At 33.6% G+C, this 11,448-nt stretch overlaps 1 protein-coding gene across 1 annotated transcript; it reads right to left on the reverse strand.

The window, feature by feature from the left end:
- Positions 1–429: 429 nt before the first annotated feature.
- On the reverse strand, positions 430–9,039 carry cdh27 (cadherin 27). Its single transcript, XM_057362755.1, has 17 exons — positions 8,962–9,039; positions 7,699–7,815; positions 7,400–7,549; positions 7,163–7,307; positions 6,564–6,727; positions 5,613–5,744; positions 4,582–4,764; positions 4,169–4,464; positions 3,684–3,826; positions 2,975–3,199; positions 2,605–2,826; positions 1,729–1,862; positions 1,446–1,538; positions 1,256–1,345; positions 1,128–1,178; positions 928–1,014; positions 430–642 (listed from the first exon to the last, which is right to left on the reverse strand). Exons 1-17 carry the CDS (start codon positions 8,983–8,985, stop codon positions 430–432), a joined length of 2,469 nt encoding a protein of 822 aa, XP_057218738.1. The 5' UTR covers positions 8,986–9,039.
- Between the last annotated feature and the right edge of the window lie 2,409 nt (positions 9,040–11,448).

Below are 11,448 nucleotides of genomic sequence, written 5' to 3' on the forward strand. Positions count from 1 at the left end.
TAGAAACAACATTTAAGAAAAACTTTGATTTTGATAGAAAATGACAATACTGAGTATAAATCTTGGCAGAATAAGTAACAACATGCCAATGCAAGGAGAAAAAAATGTTGTAAACAATGAACTCTACTTGACATCCATCCATGACCGTGACAATGAACCAAGATAACCACAGGCAGATATGTGAGTTTAACATTTAAATCATTTTCCTGCCTTGAAGGAAAACCATCTCATAGTTAAGACAAAAATCCATTAAACTAAAGATAGTCCCAATCCTAATTTAATAAACCCTTAGAATAAACATTGAATTGTCCATTAGTATGGAGACTAATATTTGTCATTATAATAATGATCAATGTTAGTGTGAACGAGCCCTTAATCCTTACCAAAATACACAATATTGGTTCAAACTTTTTATGGTGCCATTCTTCATCACTTCTGTTGTTCAGCCTTTCTCCAGGTTACAATTGAAGCCAGATTTCTAAATACTGGTCCAAGGTCAGAGAGCAGCTCAGGATTAAACTCATTATTAGGCAATTCTATGGGGTCCAGGTCTTCAAAGTTCACAGAGATGTCTTCAAGGGCGTAAAGATGAGGCTCATAATCAAGCAACTCATTTTCTAGTGATTGTAGTGAGTGTAGTCTCTGAAAGTTGAAGAATCAGTTTAACATCTTCCAATTAAATGTACTACAATGAACAGGTTTGATAAGGTTAGAAAACAAATACACCTTTGCTAAACAGATAAACATTCAAAGGAATAGTTCACCAAAAATAAAAATTCTGTATTTTAATATTGAATAATTTTTGTTTTAGATATTAATTTAGTATTTGAGAATTTAGACCTTTTATTTGTCTGAAAACGTTACCTTTATGTCTACAACTGAATTATGGGTAAATGTATTTTGGTAAACTGCTGGGAAATTACTCACCAGTAAGAGTAGGCTCTGTAAAGCCGATCGGCTGATGGAATACATGTTCTGGTTTCTTTGTGAAGTTTTTCTACTAAGCTCTGCACCCTGAGGACATGTAAAAATCACCAATACATTAAAGATCTTTTCACAAGAGCACAGTTTCACTAAACAGCAATAGACTCAGCCCTGTCAAAAACAGTGAAATTATAAAGATTGACCTGATAGTGGCTGTCTCTCCGATACAGCGACTGTTTCCATGTGCTTGTCTGCTGGTTAATAGGACAATAGTGGTTAAATTAAATTTTTTGTTAAATTAAATAGCTGTTAAACATTTCTTCTGTTATACCTCATGAGAATTGTACTGTGATCTTTCTATGGACCAGAATCCATTCGATTGAACCAGTGGACTATGAGGGCTAAAATTCTGGGTTGACACCTAAATAAAAAAAATAAAAAAATTGTAGCTTTATATTGAAAGAATTTCCTAAGATAATTTTATGCATGAAACTCATTACAAACATAATTGTTTATCATACCTGATGAACGTCACCTGTGTTCTGAACACCGTTATAGGCAAGAAAAGCTTCCTTTGACTGAGTGTCAATTGTGTTTAGCAGAGCAGTCGGGACCTTCAGATTTAATATAATTATTTGTATATAAAATGAAAAATATTAAATGTGTATACATATTGTTTTTTATGTGTTAAGTAATACAGGATTACTATTACCATGGGCAGTATTTCTGTTTTACTTACAACAAGCAAAAAAAAGTAAATCAAATGCCTATAAAATATTATTTACTCAGACACCTTAAATTTACCGCAGTTATTACCATACAATCTGTGCCAGGTTTCTCAATGTTGTAGGACAGTAGGGCATCTTCTGAGACGTCTTCCACCTGTGCTAAAGACTTCACAGCCCCACAAGAACAAGTGAGGGAGAGTAGCAGGAGTGCTAAGAAGAGACAAACAAAATCTACATTTCAAAAGTCATCATAGAATTTGCATATTATTAGCCATCTAAATCTTTTAGTTCAAAAAGCTGCCTTGAAGGAATAGTCCACCTAAAAATGAAAATTCTATCATCATTTACTCACCCTCAAGTTGTTCCAAATCTGTGTAAATTTCTTTTTTCTGATGAACACAGAAAGATTTATGGAAGATTTGCTTGTAACCAAACAGTTCTTGGACCCCATTGACTACCATGGTAGAAAAAATGACTTAATTTATTTTTTGTTTTTTTGAACATAAAGAAGATATTTTGAAGAATGTAGGAAAACAAACAGTTCTAGGGCACCTTTGACTACCATTGTCATTTTTCCTAATATGATAGTCAATGGTGGCCAAGAACTGTTTGGTTATAAGCATTCTTCCAAACATCTTTCTCTGTGTTCATCAGAGCAAAGAAACTAATACAGGTTTGGAACAACTCGAGGGCGAGTAAATGACAGAATTTTTATTTTCGTGTGAACTGTCCCTTTCAATTTTGAAGTTAAATCAAATTGGCTTTACAAGTTGCTTTAATTTGGAAGTATTACACTGAAGGGTAAATGGGTTAAAACAGATTTCTCAAGTTAACGAAATGCAGCTATAGATACCTCACTATGTGCTGCTCCAACTTCTTTTTCAACACACTAAAAAATGTTTTTGTGATACCAATTCTTGATGTTTTTTACTTCCCAGAATGTAATTCTCACCAAAAACCAGCAAGGAGGCAAAGATGGCTGTTCCAAAAACACCACTTCCCACTCTTTTCTGCACGTTGCGTTGCACCAGACAGCTCGGTGAGACTAAACAATCGCACGCCGCCACAGAGAGATTCTGAAGAACAAAGGTGCCCTGCTTATCAGAGATTTTCACCATCAGTGTGTACTGACCAGGATAGACGCTTTTGTGTTTCACCAAATGCACCGTGTTTCCTAAAGTACAAAGCAACAGAGATAAAACACTTTGATTCCACTGGCATGGTATAAACGCATTAATCTGACACAGATTGTATATGTGGGTATTTTTATATAAATAAATAAAGTATAAATATATAATATAAATGTAACGTTTTTTCTGTACCGTGGCTCGGGTCAAAGTTCCATTCTTCCTTAACGTCTCCTATTAGTTCAAAGCTGAATGGGCCACTGTATGGATCTCCATCAAGGTCATACGCTGTGATCTCTGTGCTTGAGATCTCCTCAGATTGACAGACAGACACCTCACTGTCTTTTAACAAAGGAACGTTGTCATTCTTGTCTTCGACGTAGATTTGAAGCGTAGCAGTGCTTGTCATTTTAGGATTGTCTGGTATGAAAAGTCAGAGGAAAGGCAAACATACATAAACTACGATCCTTCATTTGCATTTCTGTTGAGTTCTATTAACTTAATATTTTCTTATTGAAGTTAAATGAAGTAATGTCTAATTAAGGTTAAAAATCTATATTATAAAAAAATGTTCTTGGGTGCATTCATTAAATAATCTAATCGATAATATTGGTTTTTTTATATTGGTTTTATGTAAAATATGCATGTACATGACACAAATTGATTTAATCAAGACTACTAAATAAATTAAGTTCATACAACAAGATTATAAAGAATCGTTTCGAACAGATTAGATTTTGTCGGAGAAAAGTAATTCAATTTCGAGGAAAATTTTTCTTTAATTTAATTAAGGTTGTGCAACAACTTTTTTTTGAGTGTACATTCCTATAGAGCGGAAATGACTTCCAACATTTCTAACTCTGAGGTGTCTATACCATAGTAAACAGACTGTATTGTGATTTACCTTTGTCAGTAACGATCACAGTGACTGTATAAGTGCCGTTGGTCACGTGACTGGACTCTCTGTCAAAAGACTCTTTTACAAAGACCTCCCCTGTTGTTGGATTTACTGTCACCCAGCCTGCGGGGTCTTGTTTAATAGCATACCTGAAGGGATAAAAGAACAAGAGGGGATGTCAAGCATTGATCTAGCTTTAAGAAAGCTCAGGAATTTGAGATTTTAGGCTAGCAAAGCTAATTTGAGTTGATGGTGTCTTGTCGAAATTATATTTTTGTCAGGTTCACTACAGGCACTTCTGGGCAAAACTCCCTGCCCATCCATGCAGCCATTACGACTAAGGGAGAGCAACGATAACCCCCCTTAGGGTGAACAGAACAAGCAGATGTAATTAGTTCTTATTGACATTTAAGTGTAACAAATGTGATCAAATGCCTTATCATAAATGTACAACTGAACAACATGAGCATGTGAAGAAGTGAAGAACATACTCAAGTTTGTTTAGACGGTGAGTATCAGGATCGAGCGCTGTCACTTTGTCCACAAACGCTCCAACAGCACCATTCTCCTCAACCACTATTTTCCTCACGGGCTCAGAGAAATACGGAGGCTCATTGACGTCTTCAACAGTTATGTTAATGCTTTGAGTAGATTTTTTTGCTGAATGATTGATGATAGTCCATAACCCATCTGTAGGCCTTTCTTTCACTTCACACGAGTAATGGGGCTCTTCATTCTCAACAGAAACGGTGATGCTTTGCTGTGCTTGTTTTTCAAAGTCTAACGGCTGCAGAAAAATAAAACACGGTGTTATATTTATAAATGAACTAGTAAAAGCATTTTTGAAGACAAAAATTTGCAGAGATACGACAGAACATAACAGACATCCCTGAATAGCCTGCACCTTAACAACTGTGAGGATGCCATCATTCGTTTCCGGATCAGTGCGGATGGAGAAGTGACCACCTTTATCTCCCTGTATAGAGTACAAGGCTCTCCACGCAGCAGTGTTAGGAGTGTCACCATCACGTGTGTGTATGACGAGAGGGGAGATACCCGTCGTCTCCTCCAACACTTTACCAGAACCCTAATTTTAGAGAAAAGATTGATCCATAAATGAAGATTCAGTCGATACGTTCTCATCATCAGGTCTTTCCAAAAATCTAGATATGCAAAAATGACTTCATTTCTTCAATTCCTATCGGTTGATTCTAAATAGATATTCCTGTTTCTTCAAGTTTAGGAACTTAGTTGTCATATTTTTATGAATTAACTAATTGATTTGAAGATAAATATAAACCCAAACTATTTTAATATTGTGTGAAAATGATATACAGTATAGTGTATACAAAGTTTGACCTGAAATAATTCAAAAAAAAATTTGTCGTTACAAAAATCTGAACGCTGTTTTAAAAATTTAATTAAAAACTTTTATTGAACAAGAATCATCTTTAAATGCAATAACAAGGGCTGTCGAATGATTATTCATGACTAATCGTATGCAAAACAAAAGTTTTTGTTTACATAATATATGTGTGTGTGCTGTGTATAATACATATACTGTATATATATATACTGTATATATAAAATATAAGTATGCATGTCATTTTAAGAAACTTTATATATTTATATATTTAATATGTATTTATATAATAGAAATTATAAATATAAAAATGTATAGACACATGTAAATATTTCTTAAATTAATAAAATAAAATAAAAAATAAAACAACTTTTATTTTCCACATGATCAGTGGCGGATAATCGTTTGACAGCCCTACACAAAAGCAACCCACTCTATGGTCCAAGTCTACGGCCAATTTGATAACAACACACCAGATTCTTTACCAATTTGACTTTTTTAAAGTTTCATTTAAAAAAAGCACTGCATCAGAGATGACTGCTTTTTAATATTTTCAACATGTTATCACTCACCGTTTGTCCTGTTATAACTGGTGGATGATTATTGCCATCTATAATGTTGACAATGACAGTGGCTGTGCTTGACAACTTCACAACCTCTCCACGGTCCTTTGCTTCAACGGTTATGGTGTATTTATTAGCCACCTGAAAGTAAACCCAGTCAGACGAGTGGGTTTACATACCCCACACTGATTAGAAACCACCGACGTGTTAGATCACGTCAACACATTAAACTGTCATCTTTTCAATGATTGGGTAAAGGGCGTAAACAATTTGTTCCCACGCAAGTCTCATTTGCGAGTTGATGTCATTTAATGGTAAATATTATTTAAATTGATTTGTCAGGTTTTATAATAACCCAAAACAGCTAAACACATGAAATCATCTTTATGAAATAACCCGAACCTCCAAACATTCTGCGGGCAGTCTTTGTTCTGCTAAAAATACAAAAGTCAAATTTTCTTTATAAATATCATACTGTGAAACCTCCTACAATAAAAAATTGTAAAGTGTGTTGGGTCTTATTCCAGTGAGACTGAATGGTTTCCAGAGATCATTAGTTTCCATCAAAATCAATACCATTTAAACCATTACATTTTTTACAATTTCTCTGATGGTTTCAACTTTTTGGGGAGGGTGTATACTAAGAACTGTATCTACAGAAAGAGTTCACACGTAACTTTGAACAACCTTCTTAACGACAACATACTCTACAGACCAGTATACACATGTTTTCACATATTTTTATATAACATAGCACAGACTGGACTTTTATTGTAGATGCCTGTTGATCTGCTATACGAGCTAGTAACATTACATTTCATGTCGTGCTGAATTGCTGCAATATAGCAACAGCAATTTTACAGGCATGAATATGTTAGCACATAAAAGCACCATGCAAGTAAACTCAAAGCAATGCATGCAATGATAAATGAAAATATGCATGTCATCAATGAGTCTTACCTCATAATCCAAACATCCTTTAAAAGATATTGTACCGCTGTCTTGGAGGTAGAATTCTGCATTTTTAGTTCTTGGAGTCACGGAAATGATTTTGTAATCTATGGTTGAATTAAGAGTTCCTGGTGCATCATTGTCTATAGCTAAAACACCAACAACAAAAGATCCTGCAAACAGATATGGAAAAAATGGCTTAATTTCTGTGTCTGTTGATGTAGTTCATTGATGTAAATAATCAATCAACAACCTATTTGTATTTGACAAATATAATCTGTATTTAAGATTTGATGCATTTGTATTGTAAAATATGATTTGTGTTTATTTACTTTTATTTCGAAATGCTTTAAATGTCATTCAACACCACCTTCATTACCACCACAAACCGTGTTTTGAAATGTAGAAATAACATTGATTTAGAAAAATTATGTTTAACAAAAAAATAAAAGAACAGAAGTCTCCTGTAATGCATGTGCACTGAGCATCTTTTAAAGTAATCCAGAGGCCCAAACGTGGCCGTAGATGAAGAAACACTATGCTTTAAATATTTTAAGTACGTTTAAACATGTCTGTAATGATCACAGTCAGAAAGGCTGGATACTGACCTTGTTTGGTTGCTTCTGTTATACTGACATCATAAACTTTCCTTGGAAAGACGGGCGGGTTGTCATTTATGTCCAGTATGTTGACCTCCATGCCTAGCTGTGTGTCTATAGCCGAGTTGGACTTGTTTCTTGCTTGAAACGTTAGCTTTAAGAGATGATGAATTTGGTTTTAAACCTATGCCCCTCATAATACCCCCACAGTAAAAAAAAAGCATAAAACAAGTGCTTTTCTATTACCATGAGAACTTTGTACTTCTCAAAGTCGACTTTACGATGCACTTTAATGACTCCAGTGGTGGGATTTATAGAAAGGACACCCTTTGGGTCTACATCCACCCCTCTGCCTTTTAGCATGAACTCCACCAAATAACTTCGATCCAGTGTAATCTAGAGTTAAAATGAAGGCGATTTCTCAAGAATGTATACAAAAGTTTGTAACATTGTGGTGCTTTTTGTGTTAAAAATGATTACTAATCTGTGAATTAACTGATGCTTTTTATCCAAAATAGCAAATATCTGCAGTATAGAGCACTGACCTCACCCAGGTCATACGGAAAGGGTCCCGGGTGTTCCTCCACAATGTCAAACGAGTCTATAATCCAGGATCTTTTATGACGTTCAAGAAGGTGTGTGTTGCACAAGCAGAGCATTCCCTAAGAAAAGAAATGTATTTTATTTATTAGTATCATTATTGTTAAATGGCACTTTCAAAAAAATGAAGTTGTGTAAAAATCTGTTATTGCACAGTATGCCAGTAACACCAGTTTACTGCCCCCTCATAATAGGTGCTTGTCATCCCTGAAGCATTATAAATCACAGACTCCCTTTTGTCCGTTATTTACTATATGAGAGAAATATGATCGTATGTCTGAAACACAATATGCCATTGTTAAAACTGCGATCAATATTAGGCAGTGCCCTCGAAATCTGCTAAATGTAAAAATTAGACAGATTTCTAAAAACATGTCCAACAGTGAAATACTGATCTTTGTTATACTGTGATTCACAGCATGTCAATACTACAGCATATACCATTCAAAATATCATTCAACAGTTGACATTCAGTTTTAGCCATGGATGAAAGAGCATACATGTCTGCACTCTTTTGTGACGGCTTACACATGCAATCATGTAATTAACTTCTACTCTATATGTTCACCTGAGAAAATTCCAAGTTGTGAAACTGGTTTGGGAAAGGTTATATGTGACACCCTTTTGTAGATGAGCTGACCCCTATAGAGATATGCACTGGATCGCATGTTACGGAAAGACTGTAACAGACCGTACAAGCACACTAGTAAAAGAAGTACATCCTGACATTTTTTACACATTAATGTCCGTTATAAATATAAGCAAGTGCGTTTTTAAAACCATAGATCAGTACAGGTTATAGAATAAAATTGGCTGATTCACCTGAAAAAAAGTTATGATTCTGAAATTTGTCCTCATTCAAAAGTGCAATGGTAAAAACTGTAAAATTATATTTTGCCATTTCACCTAAAAGAGTTTGTCATGAACTGTCTTTATTAAAGTCAAGAATAAAATGTAATATTAGTACTATTAGTATTTACTTTATTAAGTTGTGTAAAACAAAGTAATGTTGTAATGGATTGATCAGGCAAGAACAGCTGCTTAAAAAACAACTACACAATTTCCCTTTTAAAGTTTGAAAAGCTATTTGCCTTTCTAAAACACAGTAAAAAGTAGAGAACACTCAAAATACTGTGAAAATATATTTACACTAAAGATATGATTAAACCTTAGATACTAGTCAAATACTGAACCAAAAAGCAACTTACCAAAAACACAAAATAGTTGATCATTGTGGTTCTAATAGCATCGGTTCATATTAAGCGGTAAATGGATTTAAGACTGGCTTCTCACAAGCTCTCGCGTTAAGCTCTGCTTCAACACTGACAGTATAGTCACACCTTTGAACAGAAGTACATGTAACTATACCCTGGGGCAACGCAAGTTATAAAGTACTAGTATGTACACAGACATTACAGAGAGACCTTACAGGCGTTTCTATAGGGTAGAGAGAAGCGAGCAGAGTTTCACTGCTTGATTTATTCACCTCATGTTTGTTGTCCAAATAAACAGTGCACTCAGAATCAATCAACCTGCTGTAGACAAGTGTCAGACGATCACAATTGTTCATAAATCACTCAACATCTAACCATCCAGTGCCCGACCTTGAGTTTACCACCACTGCTCTATTCAATAGTGAAGTCAATTTTATTCATATAAGCGCTTTTCACAATACGCATTGTTTCCTTGCAACTTCACAAAACAAATATGGCAATATTAATAATTGGAGTTAAGAAAGTAAAAATCTTGTTTTTATGTATTTATAAGCAGAGCTGGGTAGATTACTTGGGAATTGTAATCAGTTACTGATTACAAACTACATGGCAAAATTTGTAGTCGGTAACATAATCCCTTAGATTACACATTTCTTGTAATGTAATCGGACTACTTTTTGATTACATTTAGATTACATTTGTTTATATGTGTCTGTTTTATCTTTACCTGGTGTATCTATGTGTACGCAACGCTTTTCTTGTTACATTTTAAAATATTAAAATTTAATTAAATGATATTAGATGATAAAAGTACATGAAGTAAAGAATAGAAAAGTATAATAGGCCTTACAGTATCAAGTGCAGATACCAAATCAATGTAAATGGGTGTAATATTCATGTTGTGATGGACAAAACAAAAAGAATTTAGACATTTATTTGACAATAAGCTTTTTGATCTAAACAATAAGCTTTTGTGTACATAATTTAGATTCATAAATATCTGCGTGTATTATAGCCACATCAATAATGTTTTACTAATAGCAAATGTAAATGTTCACAGAAAGACTGGATTAAATGACAGGTACACGCAGTCGCAAAACAACAAAATCAAGTTGTGAAAGATGAAATTTATCATCCGCCCGTGCTTATGATTATCTTATACAAAATCCAATGGAAAAAATGGAGAATATATCAATACATTTCACATTTATTATCTTTGTGAACAACGATTTTGAAAATGGATGATATAATGTGAATGCTGGGCATGGACAATTCAGCAAAACAAACCTTTTTGGATTTATAGTAATGCAGTTTCACAATGAATGTTGTGATTTGCAATAATCACGTAAATCATAGTATTATTGTTGCTAGATTGTGAAGATTAACACTGTTCTTGAACAATACATAGCGAACATTGATGCTTGTAACCGAAAACATGTTACACTCGCTATCATGGGTTGGTTGGTTGATTGGTTTAACAGTTAAAGTGGTAGGCTTACCAACAAAGGTAATATGTTAAGTAATCTATGTAATGTAATCTGTAACAGTAAAATAGTAACTGTACTCTAATTACAAGTATTTTAAAATGTAATGTAATTCAATTAAAGCACTTGATTTTTGGAATCTGATTACTTAATCCAGATTACAAGTAATCAGGTACTACCCAGCTCTGTTTATACACTACCAGTTAAAAGTTTAGAGTCACTTATTCATTCTTTATTTATATTTTTCCTACAACTTTAATAGTAAGTAAAGTATATACTGTAACTGTATACTCAACAAAAATGTGGAGTAAAAAATATGTGAATTATGTTGAATAAATAAATACCAAAATAAAACTTATATGTTCTCTTGAAATTTTATGAACCAGCTTCATTAAATCTTCCCCTGCGATGCTTTTTAGACCAAATTTAAGGAATTCCCATCTACAATGGGCTCTAGCTGCTTTATTATTCATTCCAAGTCATTCGTTTTATTAAACATTTTATTAAAATAACATTTTTTTGTCTTTTTTACTCTTCAAAACAATTTGCATTTAACATTTAGACAAACACTAAATGTTTAAAAATCATGAAAAACATTTCAGTCAAGTGTCCAAACTTTTGACTGTTGTGTATTTTTTTCTTCTTAAAAACTTTAAAAATTATTTTGTTATTTATGTAGATGAAAGTACCCCTTAAAAAGTTTATTAAAAATTCAATGGTATTTATTTCTATCGTTATGATTTTACTTTTACTTTAGAAACGAAATGTGTTAAACACAACTTCAAAAGGATAATGGTAGTTTCATTGATCAAACAAAGTGATAATCTTGTTGCAATTTCACCCAGGAGGTGTTTCCCAACATCAAGTATCAGTGGTTCATGAATATTGGGGCCTTTTTTTATGAGTCATGTGCTTCTAACCCCACCCTCCTTTAAAGACATCCACATATTTATTTAATGGAATCAAGCAACCAAAACAAAAATATTAAACATGCTTT

The sequence above is a fragment of the Triplophysa rosa genome, linkage group LG20, assembly GCF_024868665.1.
Source record: "Triplophysa rosa linkage group LG20, Trosa_1v2, whole genome shotgun sequence".
NCBI lineage: Eukaryota > Metazoa > Chordata > Actinopteri > Cypriniformes > Nemacheilidae > Triplophysa > Triplophysa rosa.

What these genes read in the sequence shown, in the direction of transcription:
- cdh27 (XM_057362755.1), bottom strand. Translation starts at nt 8,985, where the DNA reads ATGATCAACTATTTTGTGTTTTTG. An exon ending in TTCCGTATGACCTGGGTGAG is followed by an intron (nt 7,550 to 7,698) that starts GTCAGTGCTCTA and finishes TTTTAACTCTAG; the next exon opens with ATTACACTGGATCGAAGTTA. An exon ending in CACAGTACAATTCTCATGAG is followed by an intron (nt 1,179 to 1,255) that starts GTATAACAGAAG and finishes CCTATTAACCAG; the next exon opens with CAGACAAGCACATGGAAACA.